This window comes from Artemia franciscana, chromosome 11 (genome assembly GCF_032884065.1).
Source record: "Artemia franciscana chromosome 11, ASM3288406v1, whole genome shotgun sequence".
Lineage (NCBI taxonomy): Eukaryota > Metazoa > Arthropoda > Branchiopoda > Anostraca > Artemiidae > Artemia > Artemia franciscana.
In genome coordinates, this window is record NC_088873.1 from 41,495,365 (window position 1) to 41,523,322 (window position 27,958).

General features: G+C 32.9%; 4 protein-coding genes across 4 annotated transcripts in view; 3 read left to right on the forward strand and 1 right to left on the reverse strand.

Annotated features, from left to right (window-relative positions):
- LOC136033237 (protein FAM91A1-like) overlaps window positions 1-27,958 on the reverse strand; it is a 187,186-nt gene that overhangs the window by 48,827 nt on the left and 110,401 nt on the right. The gene's annotated exons all lie outside the window — the stretch shown is intronic.
- On the forward strand, window positions 6,660-9,172 carry LOC136033234 (putative polypeptide N-acetylgalactosaminyltransferase 9). The gene has a single exon (XM_065713949.1). The coding sequence runs from the start codon at window positions 6,912-6,914 to the stop codon at window positions 8,697-8,699; it is 1,788 nt and encodes a 595-aa protein (XP_065570021.1). The 5' UTR covers window positions 6,660-6,911; the 3' UTR covers window positions 8,700-9,172.
- LOC136033391 (putative polypeptide N-acetylgalactosaminyltransferase 9) lies at window positions 17,918-19,843 on the forward strand. Its single transcript, XM_065714172.1, has one exon. It carries the CDS (start codon window positions 18,041-18,043, stop codon window positions 19,427-19,429), a length of 1,389 nt encoding a protein of 462 aa, XP_065570244.1. The 5' UTR covers window positions 17,918-18,040; the 3' UTR covers window positions 19,430-19,843.
- LOC136033392 (putative polypeptide N-acetylgalactosaminyltransferase 9) lies at window positions 25,902-27,825 on the forward strand. The gene has a single exon (XM_065714173.1). It carries the CDS (start codon window positions 26,025-26,027, stop codon window positions 27,411-27,413), a length of 1,389 nt encoding a protein of 462 aa, XP_065570245.1. The 5' UTR covers window positions 25,902-26,024; the 3' UTR covers window positions 27,414-27,825.

Here is a 27,958-nt window from a genome sequence, read left to right on the forward strand (position 1 = left end):
TCGTCTTAAGGAGCACAGGAAAGGCAATTAGAGACCATGGAATCAAATGGGGAGGAAGAACGCTCCTGGACTTAGATTATGCTGATGATTTAAGCATATTAGATGAAAGTGTGAGCAAAATAAATGAATTTTTAGAGGTTTTACGAGTTCAGGGTGCTAAAATAGGCTTGAAAATTAATGTTAAGAAGACTAAGTCACTAAGGCTAGGAATAAGTGAAGATGAACAGGTGACATTAGGTAACGAAAATATTGATCAGGTTGGGAGCTTCAGTTACCTTGGTAGTATTATTAGTAAAGATGGTGGGAGCAGCGAAGATGTCAAAAGTAGAATAGCTAAGGCCCAGGGTGTTTTTTCACAGTTAAAAAAAGTTTGGAAGAATAGAAAGATAAGTCTACAAACCAAGATTAGAATATTGGAAGCTACAGTGATGACAGCGGTCAAATAAGGCTCTGAAGCATGGGCACTCCGAAAAGCAGATGAAAATTTACTAGATGTTTTCCAGAGAAGTTGCCAACGGATTGTTCTGGGTACCCGGCTGACTGACCGTATTTCTAACAGTAGGTTGTACGAAAAGTGTGGTTCAATCTCGCTTTCTGGGGCTCTAATGAAAGAAAGATTGAGATGGCTAGGCCACGTTCTACGGATGAAGGATGACAGATTACCGAAGATTGTCCTTTTCGGCCAACCGTCTGGGGCTACACGGAAAGCAGGTCGTCCTTGTCTGGGTTGGGAGGATGTCATAAATAAAGATTTAAAGGAAACGGGAACTTCCTGGGAGGATGTAAAGAGGAAGGCTTTAAATAGACTAGGTTGGAGGAGGAGCGTGCGCAGCTGTGTTGGCCACAGGCGGCTTGGTCCAGCAGTGAGTTATTATTAGTAGTAGTAGTATAATCTAGCGTAACAGACATAGTATAACATACATACGTAGTGTAACAGACATACAACTTATTTTCATATATATAGATTGAGTATTCCGAACTTTAAATGAATAATTTCGACTCTATATCCTAGGGCCGCCCTTGGCATTGCACAAATAAAATATAAGAGAAACTTACTTTTAAAATACGAGCATTAAAATTAAAAACTTTTTATTTAAAAAAAAATTACATTGTTATTTCAAAACAGTTCTAGGTATTTGAGTCCTGGTCGAACTTCGTTGTAGTATATATATATATTCGTTGAAGTATATATATATATATATATACATATATATATATATATATATATATATATATATATATATATATATATATATATATATATATATATATATATATATATACATATATATATATATATATATATATATATATATATATATATATATATATATATATATATATATATATATATATATATATATATATATATATATATATACTAGCTGTTGGGGTGGCGCTTCGCGCCACCCCAACACCTAGTTGGTGGGGGCACTTCGGCACTATACCTCATGATTCTAATGATTGCCCTTAAACTTTGTTGATGGTGATTGCTAATCGACCATTCCCTGTGTTGCCGTCGTCATTTATATATCCCCCTGTGCCCCCCGGCGTCCCCGTTGTAGTTGTGTCCCTGTATCCCAGTCGTCATTTATATTCCCTGTGTCCCGGTCGTCATTTGTGTCCCGGTCTGTATATACGTTTTTGAATTGGTCTTTTTTTTCAATTTTTAGTTTTTTACCTTTTTCTATTTTTTTTTGTTATACCTCATGATTCTAAAGATTGCCCTTGAGCTTTGTTGATGGTGATTGCTAATCGAACATTCCCTGTGTCCCCGTCGTCATTTATATATCCCCCTGTGCCCCCCGGCGTCCCCGTTGTAGTTGTGTCCCTGTGTCCCGGTCGTCATTTATATTCCCTGTGTCCCAGTCGTCATTTGTGTCCCGGTGTCCCGGTCTGTATATACATTCGTTTTTGAAATTGTATATAATGAAATAAATTTTTGTGTTTTTCCCCTTTTTTCTTTTTAGTTTTTTTTGGTTTTTACTTTTTTTTAGTTTTTGCAGTTTTTACCTTTTTAGTTTTTTTATTTTTATTTTTTTAGTTTTGGTTTTCTCCTTTATTTTTCAGTTTTTTTCCTTTTTTTATTTTTTTTCTTTTTTTAGTTTTTTAGCTTTTTTATTAGTTTTTAGTTTTTTTTCTTGTTATTTGTTGTAGTTTTTACCTTTTTTCAGTTTTTTTAGTTTTTTTTTACTTATGTCCTGGTCGTCATTTATACTCCCTGTGTCCCGGTCGTCATTTGTGTCCCGGTGCGTTGTTGATGGTGATTGCTAATCGAACATTCCTTGTGCCCCGATCGCTTTCTCTTTGAGTGTCCCGGTCGTCATTTATATTCCCTATGTGCCGGTGTCCCGGTCGTCATTTGTGTCTCGATGTCCCGGTCTGCAATTTCGTCAGTCGAAAACATGACGTCAGTCGACACACAAACATGAAGTCACTCGACACACACACAAAGACAACTTATATATATATATATATATATATATATATATATATATATATATATATATATATATATATATATATATATATATATATATATATATATATATATATCTATATATATATATATATATATATATATATATATATATATATCTCTATATATATAAAAATAAGTTGTCTGTGTGTGGATCTGTGGATCTGTGGATCAGGTGACGTCATGTTTGTCCGCATATGACGTCTGAATTATTTCACACTAATACAAAAGAAGAAAAAAACTAAAAAAGGTAAAAACTACAAAAAAAACTAAAAAGAAAAAAAAACTAAAAAAGCTAAAAAACTAAAAAAAAAACTAAAAAAAGGTAAAAATCTAATAACTAAAAAAAAAAACTGAAAGAAATAAAAAAAAGGCAAAAACTACAAAAAAATAAAAACTAATAAAAAAACTAAAAAAGCTAAAAAACTAAAAAAACTAAAAAAAACTAAAAAAAGGTAAAAAACTAAAAAAAACTAAAAACTAAAAAAGAAAAAAACTAAAAAAAGGAAAAAACTGAAAAATAAAAGAGAAAAAGAAAACTAAAAAAATATGAATAAATATATATAAAAATAAGTTGTTTGTGGGTTATGTCTGTCTGTCTGTCTGTCGAGTGACGTCGTGTTTGTCCGCATATGACGTCTGAATTATTTCACACTAATACAAAAGAAGAAAAAAAACTAAAAAAGGTAAAAACTACAAAAAAAACTAAAAAGAAAAAAAACTAAAAAAGCTAAAAAACTAAAAAAAACTAAAAAAAGGTAAAAAACTAAAAACTAAAAAAAAACTGAAAAAACTAAAAAAAGGCAAAAACTAAAAAAAAACTAAAAACTAATAAAAAAACTAAAAAAGCTAAAAAACTAAAAAAACTAAAAAAACTAAAAAAAGGTAAAAAACAAAAAAAAACTAAAAACTAAAAAAGAAAAAACTAAAAAAAAGGAAAAAACTGAAAAATAAGAGAAAAAGAAAACTAAAAAAATATTAATAAATATAAAAAATATAAATATAAATATAATATAAATTAGCAATCAACAAAGCACCGAGACACAAATGACGACCGGGACACAGGGAGTATAAATGACGACCAGGACATAAGTAAAAAAAAAAACTAAAAAAACTAAAAAAATGGTAAAAACTACAAAAAAACTAAAAACTAATAAAAAAACTAAAAAATCTAAAAATCTAAATAAACTAAAAAAGAAAAAAAAGAAAAAAGGAAAAAAATAAAGGAGAAAAACAAAACTAAAAAACGAATGTATATACAGACCGGGACACCGGGATACAAATGACGACCGGGACACAGGGAATATAAATGACGACCGGGACACAGGGACACAACTACAATGGGGACGCCGGGGGGCACAGGGGGATATAAATGACGACCGGGACACCGGGACACAAGGAATATAAATGACGCCCGGGACACTCAAAGAGAAATCACAGACTGGAACACCGGGACACAAATGACGACCGGGACACAGGGAATATAAATGACGACCGGGACACAGGGACATAACTACAAAGGGGACGCCGGGGTGCACAGGGGGATATATAAATGACGATGGCGACTCAGGGAATGGTCGATTAGCAATCACCATCAACAAAGCTCAAGGGCAATCATTAGAATCATGAGGTATAGATCTGAATACGGATTGTTTTCCCAAGGACCATTATATGTTGCATGTTCAAGAGTCGGTAAACCTGACAATCTATTTATATGCACAGACAATGGGACAGCAAAGAATGTTGTATATTCGCAAGTTTTACGTAGTTAAAAACATATATATATATATATATATATATATATATATATATATATATATATATATATATATATATATCTATCTATATTCACAGGTGGGACATAGGGACACAACTACAATGGCGCGTAACTAATATGGCACGTAACGACTTACGCGCGCGGGGAGGCTTGGGGGGGGGGCGCGAAGCGCCCCCACCAACTAGGTGTTGGGGTGGCGCGAAGCGCCATCCCAACAGCTAGTATATCTATATATATAAAAATAAGTTGTCTGTGTGTGGATCTGTGGATCTGTGGATCAGGTGACGTCACACTAAATTATTTCACACTAATACAAAAGAAGAAAAAAACTAAAAAAGGTAAAAACTACAAAAAAAAACTAAAAAGAAAAAAAAACTAAAAAAGCTAAAAAAATAAAAAACTAAAAAAAGGTAAAAATCTAATAACTAAAAAAAACTGAAAAAAATAAAAAAAGGCAAAAACTACAAAAAAAATAAAAACTAATAAAAAAACTAAAAAAGCTAAAAAACTAAAAAAACTAAAAAAAAACTAAAAAAAGGTAAAAAACTAAAAAAAACTAAAAACTAAAAAAGAAAAAAACTAAAAAAAAGGAAAAAACTGAAAAATAAAAGAGAAAAAGAAAACTAAAAAAATATGAATAAATATATATAAAAATAAGTTGTTTGTGGGTTATGTCTGTCTGTCGAGTGACGTCGTGTTTGTCCGCATATGACGTCTGAATTATTTCACACTAATACAAAAGAAGAAAAAAAACTAAAAAAGGTAAAAACTACAAAAATAAACTAAAAAGAAAAAAAACTAAAAAAGCTAAAAAACTAAAAAAAACTAAAAAAAGGTTAAAAAACTAAAAACTAAAAAAAACTGAAAAACTAAAAAAAAGGCAAAAACTAAAAAAAAACTAAAAACTAATAAAAAAACTAAAAAAGCTAAAAAACTAAAAAAACTAAAAAAACTAAAAAAAGGTAAAAAACAAAAAAAAAACTAAAAACTAAAAAAGAAAAAACTAAAAAAAAAGGAAAAAACTGAAAAATAAGAGAAAAAGAAAACTAAAAAAATATTAATAAATATAAAAAATATAAATATAAATATAATATAAATTAGCAATCAACAAAGCACCGAGACACAAATGACGACCGGGACACAGGGAGTATAAATGACGACCAGGACATAAGTAAAAAAAAAACTAAAAAAACTAAAAACTAATAAAAAAACTAAAAAATCTAAAAATCTAAATAACCTAAAAAAGAAAAAAAAAGAAAAAAGGAAAAAAATAAAGGAGAAAAACAAAACTAAAAAACGAATGTATATACAGACCGGGACACCGGGATACAAATGACGACCGGGACACAGGGAATATAAATGACGACCGGGACACAGGGACACAACTACAATGGGGACGCCGGGGGGCACAGGGGGATATAAATGACGACCGGGACACCGGGACACAAGGAATATAAATGACGCCCGGGACACTCAAAGAGAAATCACAGACTGGAACACCGGGACACAAATGACGACCGGGACACAGGGAATATAAATGACGACCGGGACACAGGGACATAACTACAAAGGGGACGCCGGGGTGCACAGGGGGATATATAAATGACGATGGCGACTCAGGGAATGGTCGATTAGCAATCACCATCAACAAAGCTCAAGGGCAATCATTAGAATCATGAGGTATAGATCTGAATACGGATTGTTTTCCCATGGACCATTATATGTTGCATGTTCAAGAGTCGGTAAACCTGAAAATCTATTTATATGCACAGACAATGGGACAGCAAAGAATGTTGTATATTTTTAAGTTTTACGTAGTTAAAAACATATATATATATATATATATATATATATATATATATATATATATATATATATATATATATATATATATATATATATATATATATATATATATATATATATATATATATATATATATATATGTATATATATATATATATATATATATATATATATATATATATATATATATATATATATATATATATATATATATATATATTCACAGGTGGGACATAGGGACACAACTACAATGGCGCGTAACTAATATGGCGCATAACGACTTACGCGCGCGGGGGGGCTTGGGGGGCGCGAAGCGCCCCCACCAACTAGGTGTTGGGGTGGCGCGTAACTAATATGGCGCATAACGACTTACGCGCGCGGGGGGGCTTGGGGGGGCGCGAAGCGCCCCCACCAACTAGGTGTTGGGGTGGCGCGAAGCGCCACCCCAACAGCTAGTATATATATATATATATATATATATATATATATATATATATATATATATATATATATATATATATATTCACAGGTGGGACACAGGGACCCAACTACAATGGCGCGTAACGACTTTTGCGCGGGGGTGCTTGGGGGGCCACCCTATTAGCTAGTAAAAGATATAATTTATCTGTTTGAATGCACAGCGCATGGGAACCACGCTGCATCTCGGAGCAATATTTGGCGTCATTTGATTAAAGAATAACAAAAAAGACAGGGATATGAATGTTTGGTCTTTATTTTTTGCTCATAATTCTTGCTTCATGTCTAGTAGAAATGCAAAATAATTCTATTCGTATCCAAATTATAAATTTTTGATTAATTTGAGGAAATTTTGATCGTGCTATTTTTTAAATGGCAGAAGAGCTCGAAAGACTGATTGATTTTGCATGTGAGTGTAATACAAAACCCGAAAAAGTTTTAAGACTCATAATGTTTCGCTATTTTCGTAGACCAGTAAGATTTTGGAAATATTCAACAGTTCTTGTGTTAGTTATTTTACTTTTGCTATCGTTTAATGCAATTCTGCAGCTTGAATCTCATCAAATAATATCAGAAGTAAGGAAAGCTATTACAAATAAGATTGATAGCGGTTATAAAGAAGAAATAAAGGTCATACGGTCGCCGGAATATCTCCAAGAGCCTGGTGAGCTTGGTAGGCCTGTAATTCTTCCAGAAAATGTGGAGCGTGACCAGAAAATCTCAATAGACAAAGGTTGGAAAAACCACGAGTTTAATCAATATGTATCAGATATGATTTCAACACAGAGAAGTCTTCCTGATATTCGAGACAAAAAATGTAAAGAAAAGGATCGATATGTACGAAATTTGCCGCAAACCTCAGTGATTATAATTTTTCACAATGAGGCATGGTCTGTTCTTCTTAGAACGGTTCAAAGTGTTCTCAACCGATCGCCAGAGCATCTGCTTAAAGAGATAATCCTAGTGGATGACTTCTCTGACATGGAACACTTAAAGGATCCTCTTAGTGGTTATATGAGTCAACGTTACCCTAAAGTTAAGATAGTGAGAACATCTAAAAGAGAAGGACTCATCCGCGCTAGACTTCTGGGCTTAAAATATTCTACAGCACCGGTTGTCACTTATCTTGACTCTCATTGTGAATGCACAGAGGGCTGGTTAGAGCCTCTTTTAGACAGAATAGCTCAAAATCGCACCAATGTCGTCACTCCGGTCATTGATTCAATCAATGATAAAACGTTTGAGTATCAATCGTCAACAGTTCAAGTTGGGGGTTTTAATTGGGGTTTGATTTTTGACTGGCACTCCATTCCCAATAGAGAACTGCAAAGGAGGAGTCATCATACTGATCCAGTTTATAGTCCAACTATGGCTGGTGGGTTATTTGCAATAGATAAGTCTTTTTTTGAAGAGCTTGGAACCTATGATAGTGAATTTGATTACTGGGGAGGTGAAAATTTAGAACTCTCTTTCAAAATTTGGATGTGTGGTGGAACTCTCGAAACAATACCTTGTTCACATGTTGGACACATTTTTCGTAAACATTCGCCAATCAAGTGGCCAGGTAACAAGAACTCTGTAAAAAGAAATAGTGTTCGATTGGCGGAAGTTTGGCTAGATGACTATGCTAAAAACTATTACATGAGAATTAATTATGACAAAGGCGATTATGGGGATGTATCGTCTAGAAAAGCTCTCAGGAAGTCTCTTAAATGTCAGTCCTTTAAATGGTATTTAGAAAATATTTACCCTGAATTATTTATTCCTGGGGAAGCTGTTTGTTCCGGCGAAATTCGTAATTTACGTACCAATTATTGTATTGACTCAGCAGCGCAAAATGAAGACTTATATAAGCCTGTTGGCACTTGGCCCTGTCATAATCAAGGGGGGAACCAGTTTTGGATGCTGAGCAGAACAGGAGAGATAAGACGTGATGAAAACTGTTTAGACTATGACGGAAAAGATGTGCTCCTTTACCCATGCCATGGGTTAAAGGGGAATCAATTTTGGGAATATGATCCAGAAATGCAATTTCTATTGCATGTGTTTAGCAGAAAGTGCATTGGGATAGATGAAGTTAGTAAAAAAATTAAGATGGAGAAATGTGATCTAAGGAACCCTAGGTTTAAGTGGAGGTTCCCTCTGAATAATAAAAAGTGATGCTTTAACTGTAATTCATTTGCAAATAGGTTGAATGTTAGGTTAGCCTAGTTTGAAGCAATCCTCCGCGGTAATTCATTACTGAAATTTTATTTCAGCAGAAATTTGTCATAATGCAAAACCCTGTTTTGATACCAATATCAGCACCTGGGGCCTTATTATTTTTTAATCCTTTTAGTGCTGTCGCTGATTCTTCCTCACTAAACAAATCTTCCTTCACATCCAAGGTATCACAAACTTTTTCATTTTCCTCTATATCTTTTCCTGCAATTGTATCTCGGTTTAGCACATTCTCAAAATGTTCCACCCATCTTTCTTTAACTTTTTCCTTATCACTAATTATGGCCCCATTTCTATCTTTAACTGGGACTAGTCCGGATTGGCTACTCCCTTTCAATTTATTAACATGCCAGTATAATATTTTACTATTATGCCGTCTAGCCGCATCTTCCAGATCCTCAGCAATTTTATCCATCACCTCCACTTCACATCTCCTTATCTTATATTTTAATGCTTTCTCCACTTTCTTTACATTCCTTTTGTTTTCATACGACCTATCATTCAGATAATTCTTATACAAACCCCTTCTACTATCTATTAAAACTAAAGCTTTTTCACTAATATTCCTAGTTGCAGTCTTAGGACTCTTACCTAGGACACCATCAGCAACTTCACAAATTGTTTTTCTGAAATTATTATATCTTCTATATATATATATATATATATATATATATATATATATATATATATATATATATATATATATATATATATATATATATATATATATATATATATATATATATATATATATACTAGCTGTTGGGGTGGCGCTTCGCGCCACCCCAACACCTAGTTGGTGGGGGCGCTTCGCCCCCCCAAGCCCCCCCGCGCGCGTAAGTCGTTACGCGCCATATTAGTTACGTTACAGAAATTGGTGGGGCGCTTCGCGCCCCCCCAAGCCCCCCCGCGCGCGTAAGTCGTTACGCGCCATATTAGTTATGCGCCATTGTAGTTGTGTCCCTGTGTCCCACCTGTGAATATAGATAGATTTATATATGTGTTTCAAACTACGCAAAAATTGCGAATAAACAACATTCTTGTCTTTCCCATTGTCTGTGCATATGCAAAGCCGTATGTACTAATAATGACGTCATATACAAACGCTCTTTTTACAAACAAACAAACATGCATCCACATAACTCGTTTTTATATAGATAGATACAATACAAATTAACTGCGTAAAACTTGCGAATAAACAACATTCTTCGCTGTCCAATTGTCGCTGCATATAAATACATTGTCAGGTTTACCGACCCTCGAACATGCAACGTACAATTGTCCATGGGAAAAACAATCAGGATTAAGATCTATACCACATTTTTCTAATGATTGACCTTGAGCTTTGTTAATGGTGATTGCAAATACTAATCGAATTGGGAATTGCAATCTTTTAAATTGAAAAAGCAGATCCGTTGGAATCATGGGAATGCGAGGAATAAGAACAGCCTCACCCTCATAAGGCCCTGTCAAGATTGTGGCCTCTATTAGGTTTTCCATTGTTTTTTTTACGGCAAGTCGCGTGCCATTGCAAAGCTTTGGTGGGTTGATATTTCTTAAAAGTATTATTGGTACGTCTATTTTTAGTTGTAGCACGTGTGGTGGAAACCCTGAAGGATCTATGGAATTTAAAAATTCAGATGGATAATTAACCGCTTCATTTGGTTCCAAAACTGTGTCGACTGACTTGTAAAGGACTGCCTGGTCTCGAATCTTGTTCAAAACAATATTGTTGATTTCGTGGACGTCTATATTTTTGGGTGCGAGAATCGCTCTTTCACTTAGCCATTTATTATTTTTATAATTTTTTAGAATATTCGGAAATACTTTTTCAATCAATTCATTTTTGGACGTCACTAAATTACAGAAATCAGCAGGTAGTTGTATACGTCCTGAAATTGAGTCTACTGTTTGACCAGAGTCATCGTTTTGCAATCGGACACGCATATTTGTAGTTAATTTTAATATTTTTACGTGTGCCTATAAATTAGAATTTTTTAGGCAAGCATTCATTTCGTCTGCAGGAGTTAAACTACGTAAAAATTGCGAATATACAACATTCTTGGCTTTCCCATTGTCTCTGCATATACAAAGCCGTATGTACTAATAATGACATCATATGCAAACGCTCTTTTTACAAACAAACAAACATGCATACATACAACTCGTTTTTATATAGATAGATAGATAAAATACAAATTAACTGCGTAAAACTTGCGAATATACAACATTCTTCGCTGTCCAATTGTCGCTGCATATAAATAGATTGTCAGGTTTACCGACCCTCGAACATGCAACGTACAATTGTCAATGGGAAAAACAATCAGTATTAAGATCTATACCACATTTTTCTAATGACTGACCTTGAGCTTTGTTAATGGTGATTGCAAATGCTAATCGAATTGGGAATTGCAATCTTTTAAATTGAAAAGGTAGATCCGTTGGAATCTTGGGAATGCGAGGAATAAGAACAGCCTCACCCTCAAAAGGCCCTGTCAAGATTGTGGCCTCTATTAGGTTTTCCATTGTTTTTTTTTACGGCAGGTCGAGTGCCATAGCAAAGCTTTGGTGGGTTTATATTTCTTAAAAGTATTATTGGTAGGCCTATTTTTAGTTGTAGCACGTGTGGTGGAAACCCTGAGAATAATATCTCGAGGTAAAACCTGATCACCGACCATAACGATGGCCACTTCGTCGATAGTTGGAGCATTGTATCTACGCACATGTTGGCCAGGAGGCGTTTTGTCAGCGGAAATAACAATTTTATGCGTATAAGTAGGCATCAAATCGATGGCTGTTTTGAACAGACGCACTAAATTATTATTTTCGTGGAAAAGATGTTGTAATTGGGAAACGATTGACCTTTCAATGTTGGGAGAAATTTCGCAACGTGCATTCAATTCAGAATTTCTATCACTGATGAAGTACAATTGTAAAAATTTATGATTCTCGCCTGAGAATGGTAGAAGAGACCCTGCTCTATGATAAATTTGCCCTTTTACTTTGAAAGTAGACATAAATTGATCTGGATTTTCAATTTGGGCTCCAATCGACGTCATTTGGAAACATGAGTTGTATTTTCTGATTCATTTATATTCCTTATGTCCCGGTGTCCCGGTCGTCATTTATATCCCCCTGTTTTATATCCCGCTTATTTTTCAGTTTTTTCCTTTTTTTAGTTTTTTTTTACTTTTTTAGTTCTTTTAGTTTTTACGTTTTTTAGTTTTTATTAGTTTTTTAGATGAATTTTTTTTTTTAGTGTTTTACCTTTTTTTCTTTTTAGTTTTTTATTGGTTTTTACCTTTTTTTAGCTTTTTATCTTTTTTATTTTTTTTATTTTTATTTTTAATTTTATAAGTATTCTTTTTCTCTTCTATTTTTCATTTTTCTTTTTTTTTAGTTTTTAGTTTTTTAAGTTTTTTCCTTTTTTTTAGTTTCTTTAGTTTTTTTAGTTTTTCCGCTTTTTTATTTTTTTATTAGTTTTTTTTGTAGTTTTTGCCTTTTTTTAGTTTTTTCAGTTTTTTTTTTAGTTTTTAGTTTTTTACCTTTTTTAGCCTAACCAGGATTTGAACCTGGGACCTTCATTCTCCGTTCTGACACCCTCTCTCACCGAGTGACTACTCCAGCATGTTCATTTTGGTGTTTTAAATGGTATATTATTAACCAAATTAATGTGTTTTACAATATACTAAGCATCGTCAAAACAAAAATGATGGCAACTAATTTCATGACGTCAGCCGAAACATGACGTCACCTGATCCACAGATCCACACACAGACAACTTATTTTTATATATATAGATATATATATATATATATATATATATATATATATATATATATATATATATATATATATATATATATATATATATATATATATATATATAGATAGATAGATTTTTGAAGCTACCAGTTTTTTATGGCACTTGGTATTAACCAAGTGACATATAGCAGTCGCCAATTCTGTCGGTCTGTCTGTCGGTCTGTCTGTCGGTCTGTCGGTCCCGGTTTTGCTACTTTAGGCACTTCCAGGTAAGCTAGGACGATGAAATTTGGCAAGCGTATCAGGGACCGGACCAGATTAAATTAGAAATAGTCATTTTCCCGATTTGACCATCTGGGGGGGAGTGGGGGCCCGGTTAATTCGCAAAAAATAGAAAAAATGAAGTATTTTTAACTTATGAGCGGGTGATTGGATCTTAATGAAATTTGATGTTTGGAATGATATTATGTCTCAGAGCTCTTATTTTAAATCCCGACTGGGTCTGATGACATTGGGGGGAGTTGGAGGGGGGAAACCTAAAATCTTGGAAAACACTTAGAGTAGAGGGATCGGGATGAAACTTGATGGGAAAAATAAGCGCAAGTCCCAGATACATGATTGACATAATCGGAACTTATTTGCTCTCTTTGGGGTAGTTGGGAGGGGGGGAGTAAGTCTTAAAAATTAGAAAAATGAGGTATTTTCAACTTACGAACGGGTGATCGGATCTCAATGAAATTTGATGTTTAGAAGGATATCGTGTCTTAGAGCTCTTATTTTAAATCCCGACCGGATCTGGTGATGGGGGCGGGGAGTTCGGAGGGGGAAACCTAAAACTTGGAAAACACTTAGAGTGGAGGGATCGGGATGAAACATGGTGGGAAAAATAAACACAAGTCCTAGATAGATGATTCACATAAACGGAACGGATCCGCTCTCTTTTGGGTAGTTGGGGGGGGGGGTTAATTCTGAAAAATTAGAAAAAATGAGGTATTTTTAACTTACGAATGGGTGATTGGATCTCCATGAAATTTGATTTTTAGAAGGATATCGTGGCTCAAAGCTCTTATTTTAAATCCTGGCCGGATCTGGTGACATTGGGGGAAGTTTGGGGTGGGGAGACCTAAAATGATGGGAAACCCTTAGATTGGAAGGATTGGGATGAAACTTGGTTGGAAAAATAAGCAAAAGTCTTGCATACGTAATTTACATAATTGGAACGGATCCGCTCAATTGCGGGGGGGGGGGGTAATTCAGAAAAATAAGAAAAATAACGTATTTTTAACTTACGAAGGAGTGATCGGATCTTCATGAAACTTCATATTTAGAAGGACCTCGTAACTCTGATATCTTATTTTAAATCTCAACCGGATCAAACGTAATTGGGGGGGGCAGTTGGGGGGACCGGAAATCTTAGAAAATACTTAAAGCGGTGAGATCAGGATGAAACTGGATGGGAAGAATAGAAACCTGTCTAAGATACGTGACTGACATAACTGGACCGGATCTGCTCTCTTTGGTGGAATTGGGAGGGGGGAGGTAATTTTGAAAATTGAGGTATTTGTAACTTACGAAAGGGTGACCAGATCTTAATGAAATTTGATATTTAGAAGGATCTTGTGCTATAAAGTTTAACTTTAGGTTCTGACCTTCTCACAAGTGCCAAATGAGCTCTTGGCTCTTGGCTCTTCCGACCTCGTCCAAATGAGCTCTTGGCTCTTCCGACCTCGTACCATATGAGCTCTCGGCTCTTCCGACCTCGTCACAAGTGCCATATGAGCTCTTAGCTCTTGTTATTCTTTAAGAAATTCAATCTTTTAATACTGTTGTCTTTTCAAAGATATTTGATTATTCAAGCTAGCCGTAACGGACAGACAACTTATTTTTATATAGATAGATAGATAGATTTTTGAAGCTACCAGTTTTTTACTCTTTAAGAAATTCAATCTCTTTTCATACTGTGTCTTTTCAACGATATTTGATTATTCAAGCAAGCCGTAACAGACAGACAACTTATTTTTATATATATAGATAGATAGATTTTAGAAGCTACCAGTTTTTTATTCTTTAAGAAATTCAATCTCTTTTAATACTGTTGTCTTTTCAAAGATATTTCATTTTTTCAACCAAGCCGTAACGGACAGACAACTTATTTTTATATAGATAGATAGATAGATAGATTTTTGAAGCTACCAGTTTTTTATTCTTTAAGAAATTCAATCTCTTTTAATACTGTTGTCTTTTCAAAGATAATTGATTATTCAAGCAAGCCGTAACGGACAGACAACTTTTTTTTATATAGATAGAATAGATAGATTTTTGAAGTTACCAGTTTTTTATTATTTAAGAAATTCAATCTCTTTTAATACTGTTGTCTTTTCAAAGATATTTGATTATTCAAGCAAGCCGTAACGGACAGACAATTTATTTTTATATAGATAGATAGATAGATTTTTGAAGCTACCAGTTTTTTACTCTTTAAGAAATTCAATCTCTTTTAATACTGTTGTCTTTTCAAAGATATTTGATTGTTCAAGCAAGCCGTAACAGACAGACAACTTATTTTTATATATATAGATAGATAGATAGATAGATAGATTTTTGAAGCTACCAGTTTTTTATTCTTTAAGAAATTCAATCTCTTTTAATACTGTTGTCTTTTCAAAGATATTTGATTATTCAAGCAAGCCGTAACGGACAGACAACTTATTTTTATATATATAGATAGATAGATTTTTGAAGCTACCAGTTTTTTACTCTTTAAGAAATTCAATCTCTTTTAATACTGTTGTCTTTTCAAAGATATTTGATTATTCAAGCAAGCCGTAACGGACAGACAACTTATTTTTATATAGATAGATAGATAGATTTTTGAAGCTACCATTTTTTTACTCTTTAAGAAATTAAATCTCTTTTAATACTGTTGTCTTTTCAAAGATATTTGATTATTCAAGCAAGCCGTAACGGACAGACAACTTATTTTTATATATATAGAAGATAGATAGATAGATTTTTGAAGCTACCATTTTTTTACTCTTTAAGAAATTAAATCTCTTTTAATACTGTTGTCTTTTCAAAGATATTTGATTATTCAAGCAAGCCGTAACGGACAGACAACTTATTTTTATATAGATAGATCGATACATTTTTGAAGCTACCATTTTTTTACTCTTTAAGAAATTAAATCTCTTTTAATATTGTTGTCTTTTCAAAGATATTTGATTATTCAAGCAAGCCGTAACGGACAGACAACTTATTTTTATATATATAGATAGATAGATTTTTGAAGCTACCATTTTTTTACTCTTTAAGAAATTAAATCTCTTTTAATACTGTTGTCTTTTCAAAGATATTTGATTATTCAAGCAAGCCGTAACGGACAGACAACTTATTTTTATATAGATAGATCGATAGATTTTTGAAGCTACCATTTTTTTACTCTTTAAGAAATTAAATCTCTTTTAATACTGATGTCTTTTCAAAGATATTTGATTATTCAAGCAAGCCGTAACGGACAGACAACTTATTTTTATATATATAGATAGATAGATTTTTGAAGCTACCAGTTTTTTACTCTTTAAGAAATTCAATCTCTTTTAATACTGTTGTCTTTTCAAAGATATTTGATTATTCAAGCAAGCCGTAACAGACAGACAACTTATTTTTATATATATAGATAGATAGATAGATGGATAGATTTTTGAAGCTACCAGTTTTTTATTCTTTAAGAAATTAAATCTCTTTTAATACTGTTGTCTTTTCAAAGATATTTGATTATTCAAGCAAGCCGTAACAGACAGACAACTTATTTTTATATATATAGATAGATAGATTTTTGAAGCTACCAGTTTTTTACTCTTTAAGAAATTCAATCTCTTTTAATACTGTTGTCTTTTCAAAGATATTTGATTATTCAAGCAAGCCGTAACAGACAGACAACTTATTTTTATATATATAGATAGATAGATAGATAGATTTTTGAAGCTACCAGTTTTTTATTCTTTAAGAAATTCAATCTCTTTTAATACTGTTGTCTTTTCAAAGATATTTGATTATTCAAGCAAGCCGTAACGGACAGACAACTTATTTTTATATATATAGATAGATAGATTTTTGAAGCTACCAGTTTTTTATTCTTTAAGAAATTCAATCTCTTTTAATACTGTTGTCTTTTTAAAGATATTTGATTATTCAAGCAAGCCGTAACGGACAGACAACTTATTTTTATATATATAGATAGATAGATAGATTTTTGAAGCTACCAGTTTTTTACTCTTTAAGAAATTCAATCTCTTTTAATACTGTTGTCTTTTCAAAGATATTTGATTATTCAAGCAAGCCGTAACAGACAGACAACTTATTTTTATATATATAGATAGATAGATAGATAGATAGATTTTTGAAGCTACCAGTTTTTTATTCTTTAAGATATTCAATCCCTTTTAATACTGTTGTCTTTTCAAAGATATTTGATTATTCAAGCAAGTCGTAACAGACAGACAACTTATTTTTATATATATAACTTATTTATATATATATAGATAGATAGATAGATAGATAGATTTTTGAAGCTACCAGTTTTTTATTCTTTAAGAAATTAAATCTCTTTTAATACTGTTGTCTTTTCAAAGATATTTGATTATTCAAGCAAGCCGTAACAGACAGACAACTTATTTTTATATATATAGATATATATATATATATATATATATATATATATATATATATATATATATATATATATATATATATATATATACATATTCACAGGTGGGACACAGGGACACAACTACAATGGCGCGTAACGACTTTCGTGCGGGGTTGCTTGGGGGCCACCCTACCACCTCGGTGTTGGGGTGGCGCGAAGCGCCACCCTATTAGCTAGTAAAAGATATAATTTATCTGTTTGGATGCACAGCGCATGGGAACCACGCTGTATCTCGGAGCAATATTTGGCGTCATTTGATTAAAGAATAACAAAAAAGACAGGGGCATGAATGTTTGGTCTTTATGTTTTGCTCATCATGTCTAGTAGAAATGCAAAATAATTTTATTCGTATCCAAATTATAAATTTTTGATTAATTTGAGGAAATTTTGATCGTGCTATTTTTAAATGGCAGAAGAGCTCGAAAGACTGATTGATTTTGCATGTGAGCGTAATACAAAACCCGAATAAGTTTTAAGACTCATAATGTTTCGCTATTTTTTTAGACCAGTAAGATTTTTGAAATGTTTAACAATTAATGTGTTAGTTATTTTACTGTTTTTGCTATCATTTAATTCAATTCAGCAGCTTGAATCTCATCAAATAATATCAGAAGATAGGAAAGCTATTACAAATAAGATTGATAGCGGTTATAAAGAAGGAATAAAGGTCATACGGTCGCCGGAATATCTCCAAGAGCCTGGTGAGCTTGGTAGGCCTGTAATTCTTCCAGAAGATGAGGAGCGTGACCAGAAAATCTCAATAGACAAAGGTTGGAAAAACCACGAGTTTAATGAATATGTATCAGATATGATTTCAATACAGAGAAGTCTTCCTGATATTCGAGACAACAAATGTAAGGAAAAGGATCGATATGTACGAAATTTGCCGCAAACCTCAGTGATTATAATTTTTCACAATGAGGCATGGTCTGTTCTGCTTAGAACGGTTCATAGTGTTCTCAACCGATCGCCAGAGCATCTACTTAAAGAGATAATCCTAGTGGATGACTTCTCTGACATGGAACACTTAAAGGATCCTCTTAGTGGTTATATGATTCAACGTTACCCTAAAGTTAAGATAGTGAGAGCATCTAAAAGAGAAGGACTCATCCGCGCTAGACTTCTGGGCTTAAAATATTCTACAGCACCGGTTGTCACTTATCTTGACTCTCATTGTGAATGCACAGAGGGCTGGTTAGAGCCTCTTTTAGACAGAATAGCTCAAAATCGCACATCTGTCGTCACTCCGGTCATTGATCCAATCAATGATAAAACGTTTGAGTATCAATCGTCAACAGTTCAAGTTGGGGGCTTTAATTGGGGTTTGATTTTTCACTGGCACTCCATTCCTAATAGAGAACTGCAAAGGAGGAGTCATCATACTGATCCAGTTTATAGTCCAGCTATGGCTGGTGGTTTATTTGCAATAGATAAGTCTTTTTTTGAAGAGCTTGGAACCTATGATAGTGAATTTGATTACTGGGGAGCTGAAAATTTAGAACTCTCTTTCAAAATTTGGATGTGTGGTGGAACTCTCGAAACAATACCTTGTTCACGTGTTGGACACATTTTTCGTAAAAATTCGCCAATAAAGTGGCCAGGTGACAAAGACTCTGTAAAAAGAAATAACGTTCGATTGGCGGAAGTGTGGTTAGATGACTATGCTAAAAACTATTACAAGAGAATTAATTATGACAAGGGTGATTATGGGGATGTATCGTCTAGAAAAGCTCTCAGGAAGTCTCTGAAATGTCAGTCCTTTAAATGGTATTTAGAAAACATTTACCCTGAATTATTTATTCCTGAGGAAGCTGTTTGTTCCGGCGAAATTCGTAATTTACGTATAAATTATTGTATTGACTCAGCAGCGCAAAATGAAGACTTATATAAGCCTGTTGGCATTTGGCCCTGTCATAATCAAGAGGGGAACCAGTTTTGGATGCTGAGCAGAACAGGAGAGATAAGACGTGATGAAAACTGTTTAGACTATGACGGAAACGATGTTCTTCTTTACCCATGCCATGGGTTACAGGGGAATCAATTTTGGGAATATGATCCAGAAATGCAATTTCTAGTGCATGTGTTTAGCAGACAGTGCATTGGGATAGATGAAGCTAGCAAAAAAATTACGATGGAGGAATGCGATCTGAGTAACCCTAGGTTGAAGTGGAGGTTCCCTCTGAATAATGAACAGTGATGCTTTAACTGTAATTCATTTGCAAATAAGTTGAATATTTAATTCAAATGCATATTAATATTATGAAAAAATATTATCAATTAGTGAATATGACGGATCAGTTATTCTGCATGGTACAAGGCATACAGGATATAATCCATGAGATAGTGGACATTATAAAAACTTCAAAATGTTACTATCCAGTTTATTCTGATTAGCAGAAAGAAGGTTCATTGAGTCAATATTAAAAACTACCAAAACTAGATAAGAAGTAGTAAGACTAATTTATCCAAGAATTTTTCAAAACAATTCCTAAATTCTACCAGACTAGCTGACGGACTACGGTAAATAACTGCGATTTGAATCTTCTCATTATTTGGAAAAAAAAACATTCAACAACGCGAGGTCCATATTTTTTTTAGGTCCAAATATTTTAACACATATGCTTATTATTCGATACTCAAAGCAGTCGAAGGCTAAACTACATGTCCAGATTAGTTTAATCATGGGCTCTCTTCGTTACCTAAGTTTTTGAAGTACATATATTTTAACACATATGTTTAGTATTCGATACCCAAAACAGTCGAAGGCTAAACTACAGGTCCAGATTAGTTTAATCATGGGCTCTCTTCGATATCTAAGTTTTTGAAGTCTATATATTTTAGCATATATGTCTATTGTTCGATGCTTAAAGCAGTCGACGGCTAAACTATATGTCTACATTACTTAAATCGTGGGCTCTCTTCGTTATCTAAGTTTTTGAAGTCTATATATTTTAGCACAGATGTTTATTGTTCGATGCTCAAAGCATTCGACGGCTAATCTACAGGTCTAGATTAGTTAAATTGTGGACTCTCTTCGTTATCTAAGTTTTTGAAGTCTATATATTTTAGCACAGATGTTTATTGTTTCGACACTCAAAGCAGTCGACGGCTAAATTACAAGTCTAGATTAGTTGAATCGTGGGCTCTCTTCGTTATCTAGGTTCTTGAAGTCTATATATTTTAGCACTGATGTTTATTGTTCGACACTCAAAGCAGTCGACGGCTAAACTACAGATCTAGATTAGTTGAATCGTGGGCTCTCTTCGTTATCTAAGTTTTTGAAGTCTATATATTTTAGCACAGATGTTTATTGTTTCGACACTCAAAGCAGTCGACGGCTAAACTACAGATCTAGATTAGTTGAATCGTAGGCTCTCTTCGTTATCTAAGTTTTTGAAGTCTATATATTTTAGCACAGATGTTTATTGTTCGATGCTCAAAGCATTCGACGGCTAATCTACAGGTCTAGATTAGTTAAATTGTGGACTCTCTTCGTTATCTAAGTTTTTGAAGTCTATATATTTTAGCACAGATGTTTATTGTTTCGACACTCAAAGCAGTCGACGGCTAAATTACAAGTCTAGATTAGTTGAATCGTGGGCTCTCTTCGTTATCTAGGTTCTTGAAGTCTATATATTTTAGCACTGATGTTTATTGTTCGACACTCAAAGCAGTCGACGGCTAAACTACAGATCTAGATTAGTTGAATCGTGGGCTCTCTTCGTTATCTAAGTTTTTGAAGTCTATATATTTTAGCACAGATGTTTATTGTTTCGACACTCAAAGCAGTCGACGGCTAAACTACAGATCTAGATTAGTTGAATCGTGGGCTCTCTTCGTTATCTAAGTTTTTGAAGTCTATATATTTTAGCACAGATGTTTATTGTTTCGACACTCAAAGCAGTCGACGGCTAAACTGCAGGTCTAGATTAGTTGAATCGTGGGCTCTCTTCGTTATCTAAGTTTTTGAAGTCTATATATTTTAGCACAGATGTTTATTGTTTCGACACTCAAAGCAGTCGACAGCTAAACTACAGATCTAGATTAGTTGAATCGTGGGCTCTCTTCGTTATCTAAGTTTTTGAAGTCTATATATTTTAGCACAGATGTTTATTGTTCGATGCTCAAAGCATTCGACAACTAATCTACAGGTCTAGATTAGTTAAATTATGGACTCTCTTCGTTATCTAAGTTTTTGAAGTCTATATATTTTAGCACAGATGTTTATTGTTTCGACACTCAAAGCAGTCGACGGCTAAATTATCTGATGTTTATTGTTCGACACTCAAAGCAGTCGACGGCTAAACTACAGATCTAGATTAGTTGAATCGTGGGCTCTCTTCGTTATCTAAGTTTTTGAAGTCTATATATTTTAGCACAGATGTTTATTGTTTCGACACTCAAAGCAGTCGACGGCTAAACTACAGATCTAGATTAGTTGAATCGTGGGCTCTCTTCGTTATCTAAGTTTTTGAAGTCTATATATTTTAGCACAGATGTTTATTATTTCGACACTCAAAGCAGTCGACGGCTAAACTGCAGGTCTAGATTAGTTGAATCGTGGGCTCTCTTCGTTATCTAAGTTTTTGAAGTCTATATATTTTAGCACAGATGTTTATTGTTTCGACACTCAAAGCAGTCGACGGCTAAACTATAGGTCTGCATTACTTAAATCGTGGGCTCTCTTCGTTATCTAAGTTTTCGAAGTCTATATATTTTAGCACAGATGTTTATTGTTCGATGCTCAAAGCATTCGACGGCTAATCTACAGGTCTAGATTAGTTAAATTGTGGACTCTCTTCGTTATCTAAGTTTTTGAAGTCTATATATTTTAGCACAGATGTTTATTGTTTCGACACTCAAAGCAGTCGACGGCTAAACTACAGGTCTAGATTAGTTAAATCGTGGGCTCTCTTCGTCATCTAAGTTTTTGAAGTCTATATATTTTAGCACAGATGTTTATTGTTCGATGCTCAAAGCATTCGACGGCTAATCTAAAGGTCTAGATTAGTTAAATTGTGGACTCTCTTCGTTATCTAAGTTTTTGAAGTCTATATATTTCAAATTTTGAAATATCAAATTTTGAAATATATAATGTCTTTTCAAAGATATTTGATTATTCAAGCAAGCCGTAACGGACAGACAACTTATTTTTATATAGATAGATGGATAGATTTTTGAAGCTACCATTTTTTTACTCTTTAAGAAATTAAATCTCTTTTAATACTGATGTCTTTTCAAAGATATTTGATTATTCAAGCAAGCCGTAACGGACAGACAACTTATTTTTATATATATAGATAGATAGATTTTTGAAGCTACCAGTTTTTTACTCTTTAAGAAATTCAATCTCTTTTAATACTGTTGTCTTTTCAAAGATATTTGATTATTCAAGCAAGCCGTAACAGACAGACAACTTATTTTTATATATATAGATAGATAGATAGATAGATTTTTGAAGCTACCAGTTTTTTATTCTTTAAGAAATTAAATCTCTTTTAATACTGTTGTCTTTTCAAAGATATTTGATTATTCAAGCAAGCCGTAACAGACAGACAACTTATTTTTATATAGATAGATAGATAGATTTTTGAAGCTACCAGTTTTTTTAAGAAATTCAATCTCTTTTAATACTGTTTTCTTTTCAAAGATATTTGATTATTCATTTCAAGCAAGCCGTAACGGACAGACAACTTATTTTTATATATATAGATAGATATATTTTTGAAGCTACCATTTTTTTATTCTTTAAGAAATTCAATCTCTTTTAATACTGTTGTCTTTTCAAAGATATTTGATTATTCAAGCAAGCCGTAACGGACAGACAACTTATTTTTATATATATAGATAGATATATTTTTGAAGCTACCATTTTTTTATTCTTTAAGAAATTCAATCTCTTTTAATACTGTTTTCTTTTCAAAGATATTTGATTATTCAAGCAAGCCGTAACAGACAGACAACTTATTTTTATATATATAGATAGATAGATAGATAGATTTTTGAAGCTACCAGTTTTTTATTCTTTAAGAAATTCAATCTCTTTTAATACTGTTGTCTTTTCAAAGATATGTGATTATTCAAGCAAGCCGTAACGGACAGACAACTTATTTTTATATATATAGATAGATATATTTTTGAAGCTACCATTTTTTTATTCTTTAAGAAATTCAATCTCTTTTAATACTGTTTTCTTTTCAAAGATATTTGATTATTCAAGCAAGCCGTAACAGACAGACAACTTATTTTTATATATATAGATAGATAGATAGATAGATTTTTGAAGCTACCAGTTTTTTATTCTTTAAGAAATTCAATCTCTTTTAATACTGTTGTCTTTTCAAAGATATGTGATTATTCAAGCAAGCCGTAACGGACAGACAACTTATTTTTATATATATAGATAGATAGATTTTTGAAGCTACCAGTTTTTTATTCTTTAAGAAATTCAATCTCTTTTAATACTGTTGTCTTTTCAAAGATATTTGATTATTCAAGCAAGCCGTAACGGACAGACAACTTATTTTTATATATATAGATAGATATATTTTTGAAGCTACCATTTTTTTATTCTTTAAGAAATTCAATCTCTTTTAATACTGTTGTCTTTTCAAAGATATTTGATTATTCAAGCAAGCCGTAACAGACAGACAACTTATTTTTATATATATAGATAGATAGATAGATATATTTTTGAAGCTACCCGTTTTTTATTCTTTAAGAAATTCAATCTCTTTTAATACTGTATCTTTTCAAAGATATTTGATTGTTCAAGCAAGCCGTAACAGACAGACAACTTATTTTTATATATATAGATAGATAGATAGATAGATAGATTTTTGAAGCTACCAGTTTTTTATTCTTTAAGAAATTAAATCTCTTTTAATATTGTTGTCTTTTCAAAGATATTTGATTATTCAAGCAAGCCGTAACAGACAGACAACTTATTTTTATATATATAGATAGATAGATTTTTGAAGCTACCAGTTTTTTACTCTTTAAGAAATTCAATCTCTTTTAATACTGTTGTCTTTTCAAAGATATTTGATTATTCAAGCAAGCCGTAACGGACAGACAACTTATTTTTATATATATAGATAGATAGATTTTTGAAGCTACCAGTTTTTTATTCTTTAAGAAATTCAATCTCTTTTAATACTGTTGTCTTTTTAAAGATATTTGATTATTCAAGCAAGCCGTAACAGACAGACAACTTATTTTTATATATATAGATAGATAGATAGATAGATTTTTGAAGCTACCAGTTTTTTATTCTTTAAGAAATTCAATCTCTTTTAATACTGTTGTCTTTTCAAAGATATTTGATTATTCAAGCAAGCCGTAACGGACAGACAACTTATTTTTATATATATAGATAGATAGATTTTTGAAGCTACCAGTTTTTTATTCTTTAAGAAATTCAATCTCTTTTAATACTGTTGTCTTTTTAAAGATATTTGATTATTCAAGCAAGCCGTAACGGACAGACAACTTATTTTTATATATATAGATAGATAGATAGATAGATTTTTGAAGCTACCAGTTTTTTACTCTTTAAGAAATTCAATCTCTTTTAATACTGTTGTCTTTTCAAAGATATTTGATTATTCAAGCAAGCCGTAACAGACAGACAACTTATTTTTATATATATAGATAGATAGATAGATAGATAGATTTTTGAAGCTACCAGTTTTTTATTCTTTAAGATATTCAATCCCTTTTAATACTGTTGTCTTTTCAAAGATATTTGATTATTCAAGCAAGTCGTAACAGACAGACAACTTATTTTTATATATATAACTTATTTATATATATATAGATAGATAGATAGATAGATAGATTTTTGAAGCTACCAGTTTTTTATTCTTTAAGAAATTAAATCTCTTTTAATACTGTTGTCTTTTCAAAGATATTTGATTATTCAAGCAAGCCGTAACAGACAGACAACTTATTTTTATATATATAGATATATATATATATATATATATATATATATATATATATATATATATATATATATATATATATATATATACATATTCACAGGTGGGACACAGGGACACAACTACAATGGCGCGTAACGACTTTCGTGCGGGGTTGCTTGGGGGCCACCCTACCACCTCGGTGTTGGGGTGGCGCAAAGCGCCCCCCTATTAGCTATTAAAAGATATAATTTATCTGTTTGAATGCACAGCGCATGGGAACCACGCTGTATCTCGGAGCAATATTTGGCGTCATTTGATTAAAGAATAACAAAAAAGACAGGGGCATGAATGTTTGGTCTTTATGTTTTGCTCATCATGTCTAGTAGAAATGCAAAATAATTTTATTCGTATCCAAATTATAAATTTTTGATTAATTTGAGGAAATTTTGATCGTGCTATTTTTAAATGGCAGAAGAGCTCGAAAGACTGATTGATTTTGCATGTGAGCGTAATACAAAACCCGAATAAGTTTTAAGACTCATAATGTTTCGCTATTTTTTTAGACCAGTAAGATTTTTGAAATGTTTAACAATTAATGTGTTAGTTATTTTACTGTTTTTGCTATCATTTAATTCAATTCAGCAGCTTGAATCTCATCAAATAATATCAGAAGATAGGAAAGCTATTACAAATAAGATTGATAGCGGTTATAAAGAAGGAATAAAGGTCATACGGTCGCCGGAATATCTCCAAGAGCCTGGTGAGCTTGGTAGGCCTGTAATTCTTCCAGAAGATGAGGAGCGTGACCAGAAAATCTCAATAGACAAAGGTTGGAAAAACCACGAGTTTAATGAATATGTATCAGATATGATTTCAATACAGAGAAGTCTTCCTGATATTCGAGACAACAAATGTAAGGAAAAGGATCGATATGTACGAAATTTGCCGCAAACCTCAGTGATTATAATTTTTCACAATGAGGCATGGTCTGTTCTGCTTAGAACGGTTCATAGTGTTCTCAACCGATCGCCAGAGCATCTACTTAAAGAGATAATCCTAGTGGATGACTTCTCTGACATGGAACACTTAAAGGATCCTCTTAGTGGTTATATGATTCAACGTTACCCTAAAGTTAAGATAGTGAGAGCATCTAAAAGAGAAGGACTCATCCGCGCTAGACTTCTGGGCTTAAAATATTCTACAGCACCGGTTGTCACTTATCTTGACTCTCATTGTGAATGCACAGAGGGCTGGTTAGAGCCTCTTTTAGACAGAATAGCTCAAAATCGCACATCTGTCGTCACTCCGGTCATTGATCCAATCAATGATAAAACGTTTGAGTATCAATCGTCAACAGTTCAAGTTGGGGGCTTTAATTGGGGTTTGATTTTTCACTGGCACTCCATTCCTAATAGAGAACTGCAAAGGAGGAGTCATCATACTGATCCAGTTTATAGTCCAGCTATGGCTGGTGGTTTATTTGCAATAGATAAGTCTTTTTTTGAAGAGCTTGGAACCTATGATAGTGAATTTGATTACTGGGGAGCTGAAAATTTAGAACTCTCTTTCAAAATTTGGATGTGTGGTGGAACTCTCGAAACAATACCTTGTTCACGTGTTGGACACATTTTTCGTAAAAATTCGCCAATAAAGTGGCCAGGTGACAAAGACTCTGTAAAAAGAAATAACGTTCGATTGGCGGAAGTGTGGTTAGATGACTATGCTAAAAACTATTACAAGAGAATTAATTATGACAAGGGTGATTATGGGGATGTATCGTCTAGAAAAGCTCTCAGGAAGTCTCTGAAATGTCAGTCCTTTAAATGGTATTTAGAAAACATTTACCCTGAATTATTTATTCCTGAGGAAGCTGTTTGTTCCGGCGAAATTCGTAATTTACGTATAAATTATTGTATTGACTCAGCAGCGCAAAATGAAGACTTATATAAGCCTGTTGGCATTTGGCCCTGTCATAATCAAGAGGGGAACCAGTTTTGGATGCTGAGCAGAACAGGAGAGATAAGACGTGATGAAAACTGTTTAGACTATGACGGAAACGATGTTCTTCTTTACCCATGCCATGGGTTACAGGGGAATCAATTTTGGGAATATGATCCAGAAATGCAATTTCTAGTGCATGTGTTTAGCAGACAGTGCATTGGGATAGATGAAGCTAGCAAAAAAATTACGATGGAGGAATGCGATCTGAGTAACCCTAGGTTGAAGTGGAGGTTCCCTCTGAATAATGAACAGTGATGCTTTAACTGTAATTCATTTGCAAATAAGTTGAATATTTAATTCAAATGCATATTAATATTATGAAAAAATATTATCAATTAGTGAATATGACGGATCAGTTATTCTGCATGGTACAAGGCATACAGGATATAATCCATGAGATAGTGGACATTATAAAAACTTCAAAATGTTACTATCCAGTTTATTCTGATTAGCAGAAAGAAGGTTCATTGAGTCAATATTAAAAACTACCAAAACTAGATAAGAAGTAGTAAGACTAATTTATCCAAGAATTTTTCAAAACAATTCCTAAATTCTACCAGACTAGCTGACGGACTACGGTAAATAACTGCGATTTGAATCTTCTCATTATTTGGAAAAAAAAACATTCAACAACGCGAGGTCCATATTTTTTTTAGGTCCAAATATTTTAACACATATGCTTATTATTCGATACTCAAAGCAGTCGAAGGCTAAACTACATGTCCAGATTAGTTTAATCATGGGCTCTCTTCGTTACCTAAGTTTTTGAAGTACATTTATTTTAACACATATGTTTAGTA

Excerpts from the sequence above, each read along its gene's own strand:
- LOC136033391 (XM_065714172.1), top strand. The coding sequence starts at position 18,041 with ATGATTTCAATACAGAGAAGTCTTCCTGATATTCGAGACAACAAATGT.
- LOC136033234 (XM_065713949.1), top strand. The coding sequence starts at position 6,912 with ATGGCAGAAGAGCTCGAAAGACTGATTGATTTTGCATGTGAGTGTAAT.
- LOC136033392 (XM_065714173.1), top strand. The coding sequence starts at position 26,025 with ATGATTTCAATACAGAGAAGTCTTCCTGATATTCGAGACAACAAATGT.